Below are 13,322 nucleotides of genomic sequence, written 5' to 3'. Positions count from 1 at the left end.
GAGGATGTTGCGGAGATGTTAGAGAATGTTTCCCCAAGAGCATTGGCTATTGCAGTTGGATCTGCAATAGCGCATCCATTATAATCTAGGATTGAAGAAGGGTGGGATGTATATTTTCCCTTCATTTTCCGGATTTTATCCCAGACTACCTTAGAGTTGGTAGACTGGTTAATAGATGATGTAAAACGGATCCACGATTCCTTTTGACTCTGACGGCGGATATATCGTGCATTGGCTCGTGCACGTTTAAAGGCTATAAGGTTGGTCGTGGTAGGATATCAGCGGAATATCCCCCACGCTTTGTTTTGAGCCTTTTTTGCTGCTGTGCATTGTGAATTCCACCAAGGTTTAGGAAATGGTGGAAACCGGGCCGATGTTTTTAGAACAGCATTCGCAGCTGCTTGGACAATATTTTCTGTGATGTACTTAACTGCATCATTGATAGACTCTTGACTGACTGTGCTAAGATCAAAATTTGCCTGATGTTGGAAGGCAGTCCAGTCAGCCTGATCAATCTTCCACCGTGGTAACCTAAAAGGAAGACATGGTCTCCCACTGTGTAACAAGGTTATCACGGGGAAGTGATCGCTTCCGTATGGATTCTCCTCCACCTCCCAAGTGAGTGAAGGGAGTAGAGAAGGGGAGCAGATAGAGAGATCAATGGCAGAAAAAGTACGGGTAGGCATGTGGAAGAAGGTGTTTGTTCCAGTATTTAGAAGGGAAAGGTCATTGTCATTGAGCATACGCTCTATGACTCGTCCCCTTCCGTTGATGTTAGCACTACCCCACAGGGTGTTATGTCCATTCATATCCCTGAGAAGTAATAAAGGGGGAGGCAACTGCGTTAGAAGATCATCAAGGTCTGCCTGGGAGATGTCAGTCCCAGGTGGCAAATAGATAGAGCACACAGTTAATAAAAATCCCACCGTAAGGCGAATTGCAACAGCCTCTATGCTAGTTGTAATTAGTAAGGGCTGCACTGGGGTCTGGTTAGCCACAAGGATAGCCACTCCCCCATGTACAGAGCCATCCGTAATTCTATCCTTACGAAAAATTGTGGTGTTATGCATTGTGGGATCGTCATTTGCCTTTAGGTATGTCTCCTGCAAGCAAAAGCAAACTGGCTCGTGCTTTTGCAGGAGAGCCTTGATGTCATCAATATTTCGCCGGAATCCATGACAATTCCACTGTAGGAATTTAGCCATTATTTTGGCTTGGTGGGTCCATCAGGCGGCTTCCGAGGTGCTGAGGGCTTACTTTTATCAGTCTTGGATTTATCTTTTTTGGGGAAGAATGGACGCTGTCCCGTGTCCATTTCTTCCTCCGCAAAGAGTTCCAAGACTGAATCTTCGGGTACCTCCTTCTGCTCGACATCCATCTTTTCTTGGGTACTAGGGGGGACTTCCCCTTTTTTATTCTTATCTTTCATAATTATCTTTGTTGCTTGTGGAGCATTAGGAGGTACCGATATAGGAGTGGCAGCTGATTGGTCCTTCTGTGCAGGTTTTTGTGAACTCAAGAGATAATGCGCGATGGGAGTGAAAGACTCCTTTGAGGAATGGTCATGTCCGTCTGAGTTCCGACGGAACATCTCCCTGCTACCTTCTGGGCGTAGGTAGGTTTGTTGATATTCAGGGGTTTGACCGATTTCCTTGCCTCCTGGTATGATATATTTAGCTCTGCCTTCAGCCGTTGAATTTCTTTTTCTTCTTTCCACCTCTGGCATGCTCGTGAATAGGCCGGGTGTTCGCCTTCACAGTTAATACAGGTGGGTTTTACGGCTGAACATGCTGTTGTTTCGTGGTCCTTTGCACCGCATCGAGCGCATGCTAGGACTCCACGGCAGGCCATTTGAGAATGTCCATACTTCTGGCATTTAAAACACCGTAAAGGGTTCGGAACGTATGGACGCACTGAACAGTTGATGTATCCAGCTTTAATCTCATCAGGAGGTTTAGGAGAGTTAAAAGTCAGGATAACGCTCCTGGTTTTAACAATTTTTCCATCCCTTCGCGCAGTGATTCTCTTGACGGCAATCACTCCCTGTGGTTTTAATTCGGAGCAGATTTCCTCCTCGGTTACGTCGAGAAGGTCCCACTCCGAAATGACACCTCTCGATGAATTGAGTGTTCTGTGTGGTGTCACAGTTATAGGGATTCCTCTGATTGATGTTGTTCGGAGTAGATGTTCTGATTGCCTGTCATTTTTAGTTTCAATTAAAAGGTCTCCAGAACGAAGCCTTTTAACTGATTTGGGTGAACCTGCTAACCCATCTAACCCTTTTTGAATGAAAAAGGGTGACATTTTACCAATCGGTGTCTCATTGGTAGAATGCATGATTAAGAACCTTGGGACTGGCCCTGATGGTAATTCGGTTCGCTGCCTCTTTGTAGCAATAATGCTATCTGACTCTCTGTCTCTGTTTTCAGATAGGGACCGGGTTGGGGCCCCTGAAGAAGTTAGTTTATCAGGATTCATGGAGTTTATTAAATTGTTCAGTGCCCGGGCTCCCCACCCAACACGGAGCCCAAAGGGACGCCCACTACCCGGCATGCAATAAATGCGCTCGGGAGTGGGACGCCAGGGCTACCCAGACACTATACCCGCACCGCCGCCAGCCTGAATCCTGTCCCTCGGACCATGAGGGTAGGGGCGTGGCATTGACACGGTTAACCCTCGCAGGCGAGCCTACTAGCCGATTGATCCTAGCCGGGCCTTCCAGGACCACCTGTCTTGTCGAAGCAGGGGCCAAAGTGGTGTATTGAAGCTGGGCCCCTCAACCACCAGGATCCCCCTTTCCGAATTTCCACGGGTTGCAGCGCACGGCAAACACGCCGAATTCCATTGATGTAAGCCTGGAACCTGGGCTGTGGGCTGTGGGCGTTGGATCCCAGTGATGCTAGTCTGGAAGTCCAGCAGCGTCACTGGGAGGTCCCCTCACCACGTACAGGTGCCCACGTCGAGGGGCTATCCAGATGACCTTTGAATTTCCCCAAACTGTCGGCCTCTACCACCCATGAAGGCAACTTATTCCAGTAATTTATAACTCGCTGGCTAAAATAAAACTTCCTGCAGTCCAATCTAAACATTTCCCCCCGTAACTTGAATTTATGTCCCCTAGTTCTAGCATCATTTATAATCTTGAAAATTTCGTCCTTCTTTGAATAAATTCAAGGAAGGCGCCTCCGTAGCCAGGTGGGAAGGAGCAGCAGTGCGTAGCACACGCTTCTTGATTAGACCGGGGTTCGAGCCCATCACCACCAAATATGGAGGATGCGGAAAGGTCAGGGAATGACCACCGCATATCCCGGAGCAATATGGCCTTAGTTGCTAATGTTTCTAAAAACCAAACAACAACAACAACAACAACATAAATTCAAGGAAGAACTAGACAAATTCTTGGAGGGTAAGCATGGGTGAGGTGTGGGTGTACGTTTTTTTTTTTTTTTTGGCTAATGCTATATAAGCTTGTTTTCTTGCATCACTTGCCACTACTACTATTTTCCAGATTTTGGCACACAGCAGTAGCAACTATTGAAAGGAACCATAGCTTTACTATAACACAGGGGGAAGGAAAGCTATATGCAGTATAGTTGCATCTTGTATTCTGAAGCTGGTTATCTCAGAGTAAATGAGTTGTTTGGGACTTGAAAATGTAATAATTTCTTTTTTATATAAATAACTACATCTTTACATATATAAACTAAATATATAAACTCCTTCTGGGTGGATAAATTTGAAATTGATCCATCCAGATTGATTAAAAACAAAACAATAAAAACTGTTGAACACATTACTAGTAGAGGTATCTCCATTTACAGCTAAGCAAATAATAAAACTCACTTGGTTCATAACTACGCCTTTATGACTTTTGCATGGAAATAAGCCAAGAGGAGATGATTTCTCTTCATTTCGATTCAAAGTATCTAGACACAAACGTGAAATAGGATTGCGAACCTAGAAGTAGCATAGTTACTAAAGTAATTCAATACAAAAATTATGTAAACAAAAAAACAAGTCTCAAGAATCAAACTCAAAATCATAAACATGCTGATTTAAATATATATCAGTATGAAATGCTAAACTGAGTTACACCAGTTGACATTTTAGGTTAGTTGTTCTAACAAGCCAGATATTTGATTAAGTAATATCATAATTTATATAAAAACTATATCATTCATGTATCCATTAAAATAAGTCATATCCATTTTGCCATTGCATATACAAGTAAAACATGCACATATTCCTCTTCATAATCATCCATGGTTTAGACCATAAATATTCCTCTTCATAATCATCCATGGTTTAGACCATAAATTCTAAGGTTTACTTAGTTTCTTAACCAGTGTAAAAAAGTTACCTAAAACAAATTACATACAAGTTGTATGTAAGTGGGTGAAATCACAGTGGTAGTGTTACATAAAGATGAGAGCTTTTGTTGCTATGTCTGTGTTGAAGATAGTGAGAGTTTCCAAAACAAAGTGGTTTACAGGTTTTTTTTTTCCTTACAGGAATTTGATTAAGATTATAATCATTCATGTTGTAGGTCATTAATACAGTTGATGCCACCTATTGTGATCACTTCAGGATACAGCTTAACTTTCACTGCTGACTTTTCCGACAACCTTTCTGACCCAAGATTGAGTCAATCTGGACTGAAAAGGGCAGAAACATTTTTGGGCTTTCTTCTCATTATGATTGAATTAATCAGCCTCCAATGAAGGTTGTGTGACAAAAATATCTGATTTTTCTTCAGTCAAATTCAAAAAACAAGTTCTAAAAGTAGAGTGGTTTTCTCTCTAAGTAGATTAAAATCAGAAGCTGCATATTTGCATTCAGGAAGCAGTGAACATGTTAATTGATAACAATAACTGATGAAACAAAAATGCAGCTGTTCAGAGCTGCTTATTGGTGCAGTACAGAAATGCATATATAATATTATATAAATAAATACTAATAAATAATATAAATATTATGTATCTGACTTACACCATTTCTACAAGAAAGTCATCAATAAAAGTGAAACCATCATAATGTTTCTGGAAATCAATACAAACCATTAAAAACAATTAAAAGAAAATATTAAAATCAAGAATTACAAAAGGATTAATGCTCTACTGTAAAACAATAATGTTGGTACTAGTACAGATACACAACCATATGAACCGTATAAAGCAACAGCAGTAACTAGAAATGCAAAATGTTGGAGTTCAAGAAAAAATCAGGATGTTACATAATCACTTCTACTGCACATGAGTAAATAATGATAATGCAAAAATGTGATAATGTAAACCGAAGTGCTGAATACAATAAACAGAGATTTTTCTATGTATTAGTATACATTGATCAGGACTTCAAAAAAAAAAAAAAAAAAATAATAATAATAATAATAATAATAACATTACATGAATGATAACATTATCAGTGATCACAATAAGCAGCATGCACTGTATTTTGCACGTGCTTAACACAACACGTTTATCTGTATAGTGTTAGTTGTCTGACGGCACCAGGGGTTTCCCCCATCTCCACTTGTTTATCTGTATAATCAAATACAGTATACAGATAGCCCTCAACTTTCCAAAGGGTCTGATTCTTCAAACCCTTATGTAAGTTAAATTTTACATACAGGGGGAGAACAAAAAAACTGCATCACCTTAGAAAAAGTAACATTTGTAGTGAAACATATAAGATATTGTTTGATTACAGTCATTTTGTTTGTTGCAAAGCAAAGGTATTGCATCAGACAGTAATTGCAAGGTACTGCATCAGTCGTTTCTATAAATACACACTCATTAGTATTCGGTTTTGTGGAGGTGTAAGCATGGCTCCACATGTTCACTTGACACCAAGAAAAAAAAAGTGTAGCTGTTGCGCTGTCCCAGGAAGGGCTATCTATGCATGCTTTTGCTGATAAAATAGGCTGCCACCAGTCAACAGTAACCCGAGTGCTGAAATTAAAGCGTGAAACCGGTGACGTGAAGAGAAGGCCTGGATCAGGCCGTAAGAGAGTGACTATGCCTTCCCAAGATCGATATTTGAAATGGTTATGCCTTTGTAATTGCCATGCTAGTGCTCTTGATCTAAAACTGGACTTTGAGATGGCCTCTGGAGTTGCAACAAGTACACGAACTATCCAAAGATGGCTTTCGGAATGTGGTCTGCATGCTTATCAGCTCAAGAAGCCTTTGTTGACCCAACAAATTAGGAAGAAGCGACTTGGTTGGGCTAAAACACGTTTCATGGACAAAAGAGCAATGGGACACCATCATCTTTTCTGACGAATTGAAATTCAACCTGCATGGCTCGGATGGGAGTGATATATCAGAAGATGAAAATTGGAGACATACCATCCTGACTGCATAACACTGACTGTAAAGTTCCCCACTGGTCAGATGGTCTGGGGATGCATAAGAAGCAAAGGGGTGGGCAAATTAAGTTTATTAACGGAATGGCTAATGCAGAAACCTACAGTGCTATCTTGGAGAAGTGCCTGAAAGCCATTATTAAGGATCACCATAGAGACGTCCAAAACTTCATTTTTCAACAGGACTGAGCACCTTGCCACACAGCAAAATTGGTAAGTTTTGTGCTATTTAGATTTAATGATGAGTTTGTCTTCTTGTCTCACAAGGCTTAAAAAATATACACCAATATTTTCCCTCGTTTTTCTTCCTTGAGGTGAGTCATACCTCAGAAATGCTGGCATTACAGTGTTGGACTCACCCGGCAACAGTTCAGATTTGAACCCTATTGAAAATTGCTGGTATATAATGTCGTCTAAAATTGCTCAGAAGAAGCCAACAAGTAAGATTCAGCTGCAGGAGAACATTGTGTAAGGGTGTGGTACCACACAGCCTTGCAATGATCTGGCATAGAGTTACTACATCGTGGTAACTCCATGCCAGATCGTTGCAAGGCTGTAATTGCAGCTTGAGTTCCTCTAACAACAAAATATTGAGGGCTTGTTTTGCTGATTTACAGTACATACTACTATTACGTTAACTTGTCATTTCAGTTTGTACATGTAAATGCAATAAAATGTATGTCTGGTTGTCACGATTGCAATTTGCATGATTTCCATTAATTCTGCATTTTACCCTTTGGGAAGATATTTATGGCAATTAGGTACATCAGGCATAGTGTTTTTTTATTGGATTTCATGCATTGAGATATATATCCCATTTAACAAATGCATTTCAAACATTTCTGCAACTCACAATGCAGCGCGAACCACATTATTTGTAAAATTCACAAGTGATGCAGTTTTTGTCTGCCACTGCATGTTGGAAATTATCATAAGTAAATCTGTACACATGTACTTAAGTACATATGTACAATTGGCATATTATATACGTTGAAGCTATTCTGCAAATAATAAAAATAATTTAATATCATCAATTTAAATTATTTTTACCTACATACCTTAGTTTTGGTAGTCTGTTAAAGAAAAAAACCTGATGCATACAGTAAATAAAATAAAATAATTAAAATTAAATATTTTACTTATTTCATAAAATAATCTTTAAAAATTGATTTTAATCCTTGATTTGTAAAATTAATAATTTGCCATCTTGTAAAGCAATTCAGGGCACAACTTTGCAATCATTTCATAGGTCCAGAACCTTTTCCATGTTTTTAATATGCTCTTTGTCTTTTGCTATAGTGTTCACTGGCAACTTAGCCATACTGATACACAATGTGAAAGTTACTGATTGGCCACTTTCATAATGCTTAACAATGGTTTATATAATGTACAGATAATAGCTAATAGTGTTATTTTTTTTCATAATGTTTAACAAGTTTTCCCTCAACAAGCATAATCATACATCTCTTCTTCAGAGCACTAGCACCTTTAAAATAAATTTTGCATGCTTTTCAGCCATGTTGTTGGAGTAAAAGTTATGATTTTGTGAAAAAGTACTAGCTATGCACAGTCAAAATAAAATGGGATGAAAATGCTGTGAAATGTGTTGATATTATATACAGATGTGCAAAACTTAAGGACCAACACTATTTCTAAAGGTTACAACCACAAAATCTTTACTTAAAGTACTCTTTACTGATGAGAGTAGATTCAGTCTCAGCAGTGATTCTGGATGTCAGCTAATCTGGCGCGAGGTTGCCACACGGTATCACTCCGCAAACATCAATGAAAGGGATTGATATGGCGGTCGATGTGTTCTCATCTGGGGAGGCATTATCTTGGAAGGATGTACACAACTTCAGATACTGGAAGGTGGTACTGTAACTGATGCATGCTACTGTATTGTCCTTCCCTATGTGCATCTGTTCTGAGGTGCCATTGGCCCCGAGTTCATGTTTATGGATGATAACGTCACACCCCATCGCACTGCAGCTGTGATATGCTTTTGGAAAGTGAGGACATTGTTCGTATGGATTGGCCTGCCTGTTCTACCGATCTAAATCCCATCGAACACATATGGGACGCTCTGGGGAAATGCCTAGCAGCATGTCCACATCCACCAGAAAATGTTCACCAGCTGAAGATGGCACTGAAAGAGGAATGGACAATGTTACTGCAAGAACTTAACAACATTGTTCTAAGTATGAACAGGTGGTGCAAAGCCTGTATCGGCATTAGGGGTGGCCATATCTCCTACTGAGGACCACTTCTTCCCTTTGTTCCATCTTTGGCAGTGATGCATCTGTATCATGGCTTTTGATTTTGATTTGATTTGATTTGGTGTTTTATGGCGCATTGGCACTGTATCATGGCAGCCAGTGCTATGTTACCATTTTTGAATAAAGTCCCTCTGTACTGTTTTGTTTCCGTTGTTGTGTCAGTGTTGTTTCCCTCATCATTTCTGTACCTCATGAGGTTCCTTTGGTATGCTTTTCCCATATCCAGGCCACTCCTATGAGAAGCTACAGGTGAAAACCTGATTGGTCCTTAAATTTTGCACACCAGTGTATGAAGAATGCAACCACAATACATATATCTCAGATTTTTAAAATGTATTATTGAAGGTTTTTCACATAATGTTGGATTTCATTAATTGATTCTGCATAACCCAGGGAAGACATACATATACAAGGGATGGTTGATAGGTTCATGACATAACCATTAAAGAAAGAAAGAGTAACAAAGATTAATATGTATTTTTCACATGATTTTCTCCAGCGTCAATATATATTTTGCAGCAATCTTTCAGCATTGCTATCCCTAGTTTGTAGATGGCCACATCATGGGTCTCCAACCAGAGTTAAACGACACCAATGATATCATTATGACATACTCCCCCCTCCCATTTTCATACCTGCTCTGTGTAATTTTACACCAAATATCTTTGCTTGTGGAACTTTTCATAAACAGGCTTAGCTATGCTTCTCTTTTGTAAAGTGAACTGCTGCACCAGTGATACCCGCTGCTCTGCTTCTGTTTTACTGCTACAAGTGGTAATGCAAACCACTTGTAGCAGTAAAACAGAAATAAAACCATGGTGAATTTGTGATTATTTGTAGTAGTGAAGCACATATAAAATCACAAGTTTTATATGTGCTTCACTGATCGAGTTTATGATTACCTGTAACAGCGAAATTATGAACTTTATTACTAGCAAAGTACAAATTTTACTTTAAATTTCTGTTGCAGAGGGCCATCTGCAACAGAATAGATACCACTAAACAGATAAACAGCTTTTTAAGTTTTCCCCCCACAAATCTCACTCCCATAACTATAACTATGATTATAAAATTTATTAAAGTCATAATTCTGACCATAAAAAAAATCATTTAGATCTACCAACACACAGCAGAATTTTATTATTCTATGATTTTTGTAGCACAGATATTTAGATATGTAGATTTTTGTTGCCAGTTATATAAACTATTTGATAATTCATTTGGTTATGCTATGTGATTCATTCATCGTCTATAAAGTAAAAATTTCCAAGTCCCAACTTTACCAGCTCTCTCTAATAATTAGTAGTTGTTTCTAATGCATCAAGAAGTCTATCCTTTCTTAAAGTCTGCAAACTGATTGACAAACAGCATTAATAATCTCCAGGCAAGCACAGAATTATTCCTGAAAGTTATGTCAACTGCAGGAAAGGAGGAAAATTTTTATAAATAAATGAAATTCTTTTAATACTTGGTACAACCATCCATACCCAGAAGAGTTTACAACTTCACTGTAATTATTGTAAGCTTAAGAAACCTTCAATTCTACAAATAAATGAAGCATACATAAAACTTGAAATTTAGCCATTTTTCAAATTCACTCCCATAATGTGAAGCCTACATTGAAACTTCTTAGCTTCTAAGAAATTTCTGGACCTGAGTTTAACCTTTCCCCCACCCTTTCCAAAAAAATAAACAGGCCACTGTATGAGAGTAAAAACATTTTTGTTTATACTTTTATGCGACATATGGTGGAAGTATAGTGAGATACAAGTCTGCATTTAATGTTTTTTTTCCTGATAACATAGTTTAAGCCCACAGAAATGATAGAAAGAAAGATAAGAAAAAAAGAATGCCCTACAGGAACTGAAAAGGAAGAAGAAAATGATACTTTGTGGAAAGAATACCTTCTGTTAACTAAAAAAAAGATAATTCTCATGTGTCTGGCAAAAATATGAACTAGAATAAGCATAAAATTAATTATTGAATATATTATACATTATAAATTACAATAGAGAGCAGAAAAACAGCAAAATTAAAATTTAATTAAAACAGATCTATCCTAAATGCAAAATTCAAAAAAATTAAGTACATTGACACATTAAATTCTTCAAGATTAACATTTTTATACTTACTGTTCCATAGCCAATAACGTTCTCGTCAAGAACAAACTTCTGAGGATAAATATTTTTCAAGTACCAGCTAAAAGGTTTACATTTAAGTTTCTCCTTTAGGGCTAGCCTACTTGATATATCTCCATATTCAATACCCTAAAAAAATTTATAAAAGTTATTGCATCCAAATACAATTTATAATCATAGCTAACTTTAAAAATCCTTTAATACACATATAATTAAAGGACTTTTCTTGAGCAAACAGATTTAATATATTCTATCCTATAATGGTGTAACTTGAACCCTAATTTTTTTACATTAAAAATTTACTGAAAACAGTGTTATATTTTTTATTGTAAATTATTTTACTAATTATTGGATTAATAATTTATTAATCGATAAAATTATTGGATTTTTAGCCAATCTCAAGAAAGGGAGTAGGAGTTTTCCCCTGTGAGTTATTCTGGGTTTTTCATCCCACAATTTACAAACTGGCCTGTGAATACAAGCTACACATAACTATCCCACATGGATATGAGTAACAAGCTCATGCACTATTAAAATAATAATTTGAAATTTGACTTATGTGGTGAATTGCTTGAGAAAAATTGCACTAAAAGAGTCCTGCATCAATCTCTCAGGTTGCAGTCTATTATTTAATCTAGTGTTACAGTATGAATAAACAGTACAGTCAGTCCTCGTATAGCACAACAGTTGTGTTCCTAGAAACCCTTGTGCAATATAAACAACAGGCCCTATGGGAAAAATAGGGTTAGGTGCCGACCACCCAAGATTGAACACACATTTGTAACCAAAACATTACCAAACACAATAAATTATCGTAATAAAATACATATTTTATTACGACTATTACGTAAAAAAATATTGCTAATGCTTTTGCTTCTGTTTGTTTATTTGGTTTTTAGGAGCATTAGCAACTAAGGCCATACTGCTCCGAGATATGCTTGGTCATTCCCTGACCTTTCCGCATCCTCCGTATTTGGTGGTGACAGGCTTGAACCCCGGTCTAATCAAGAAGCATGTGCTACGCCCTGCTGCTCCTTCCCACCTGGCTACAGAGTAGTAGTAGTAGTAGTAGTGGCATGTGATGCAAGAAAGCAAGTGTATGAGCTTATGCAGCATCAGCCAAAAAAAAAAATCACACCATTCCCTCCAAATGCCTGTCCAGTTCCTCCTTAAATTTATTCAACCTATCAACTTCCACAACGACAGATGGAAGTTTGTTCCAGCAATTAACCACACGCTGGCTAAAGGCAAATTTCCGCACATCTGTCCTTTTTTAATTTGAATTTATGCCCCCTTAGGTTCGTAATCTGAACAAGTGGAAGGATCCCATCAGAATTCAGCGTGCTCAACCCCACTGCAATTTGCAGAACTTAAGCCTCTCTTGATAAGAGGATCCCTTCATTTCCATCACCAATCTTGTTGCCCTTCTCTGTACACGCTCAAGTAAAACTACATCCTTCCTAAAATGAGGCCTCCAGACCTGTATGCAGTACTCAAGGTGTGGCCTGACCATTGCCTTATACAGAGGGATAATCACCTCCTTTTCCCTGCTAGCAAAATTCCTATCTATCATTGACAAAACCCCATGACCTGCCCTGGCAGCCTGTCTGCATTGCTCAGAAAACTTCATATCTGCCTGCACAATTACTCCCAGGTCTTTTTCATTTTCTACCACCTTAAGTGTAGTACCACACAGTTGGTACGTTTCTCTGGGGTTACTTCTACCCATATGCAGTACTTTGCATTTGTCAAGGTTAAACTTCAGTTGCCACTTCTTAGCCCATCTGCCCAAATTATCCAGATCCTGTTGCAGTAGCACACTGCCATTACTGTCATTAACAACCCTGCCAACCTTTGTATCATCTGCAAACTTCGACATTAAGCCTGATATACCTTCATCAATATCATTGATAAATATACAAAACAACAGTGGACCTAACACCGAACCCTGTGGGACTCCACTAATAACATTAATCCACGAAGAGCAGCACCCATTGATTACCACCCTCTGTCTTCTCCCACTTAACCATCCTTTTATCCATTGTAGCAACTTACCCTTAATACCATTCTGCTCCAATTTGTACAATAGTCTTCCATGCGCAACAGTGTCAAAAGCTTTCCTGAAATCCAAATATATGATATCAAAATTATTTTTTGCATCCAGTTCCTTTGTAACCACATCATAATATCCTATCAAATTTGTCAGACAAGACTTTCCCTTAACAAACCCATGCTGTGTCTGAATTATTGCTGCAGTCTTGTCTAGATGATCCTGCAATGCATCTTTAACCAGTGACTCCATTATTTTACCAGGAACAGAAGTTAAACTAAATGGTCTGTAATTACTCGTGTCACCCTTCGACTCCCCCTTTGTGAATTGGGGATACATTTGCACATCTCCAGTCCGTTGGAACCTCCCCTGAGTCCAAGGACGCTCTCATAATTATGGCTAAGGGTTTGCTTAGTTGCTTTGCTGCCTCCTTTAATATAACTGGATAGATCCCATCCACCCCAGGTGCTTTTCTTATGTTTAACTTA

General features: G+C 38.5%; 1 protein-coding gene across 1 annotated transcript in view; it reads right to left on the bottom strand.

The window, feature by feature from the left end:
- LOC150079584 (polypeptide N-acetylgalactosaminyltransferase 1-like) overlaps positions 1-13,322 on the bottom strand; it is a 98,978-nt gene that overhangs the window by 23,776 nt on the left and 61,880 nt on the right. The window contains exons 7-8 of the mRNA XM_090383127.1: positions 10,779-10,913; positions 3,844-3,957 (exon numbers count right to left, since the gene is read on the bottom strand). Coding sequence (XP_090239253.1) covers positions 3,844-3,957; positions 10,779-10,913 — 249 coding nt within the window. The remainder of the gene's footprint in view (positions 1-3,843; positions 3,958-10,778; positions 10,914-13,322) is intronic.

This window comes from Mastigoproctus giganteus, chromosome 10, assembly GCF_048544385.1.
Source record: "Mastigoproctus giganteus isolate SK-2022 chromosome 10, ASM4854438v1, whole genome shotgun sequence".
Taxonomy (NCBI): Eukaryota; Metazoa; Arthropoda; class Arachnida; order Uropygi; family Thelyphonidae; genus Mastigoproctus; species Mastigoproctus giganteus.
The sequence above is the reverse complement of the archived record's forward strand: the minus strand, read 5'-3'. Positions and strand labels throughout refer to the sequence as shown.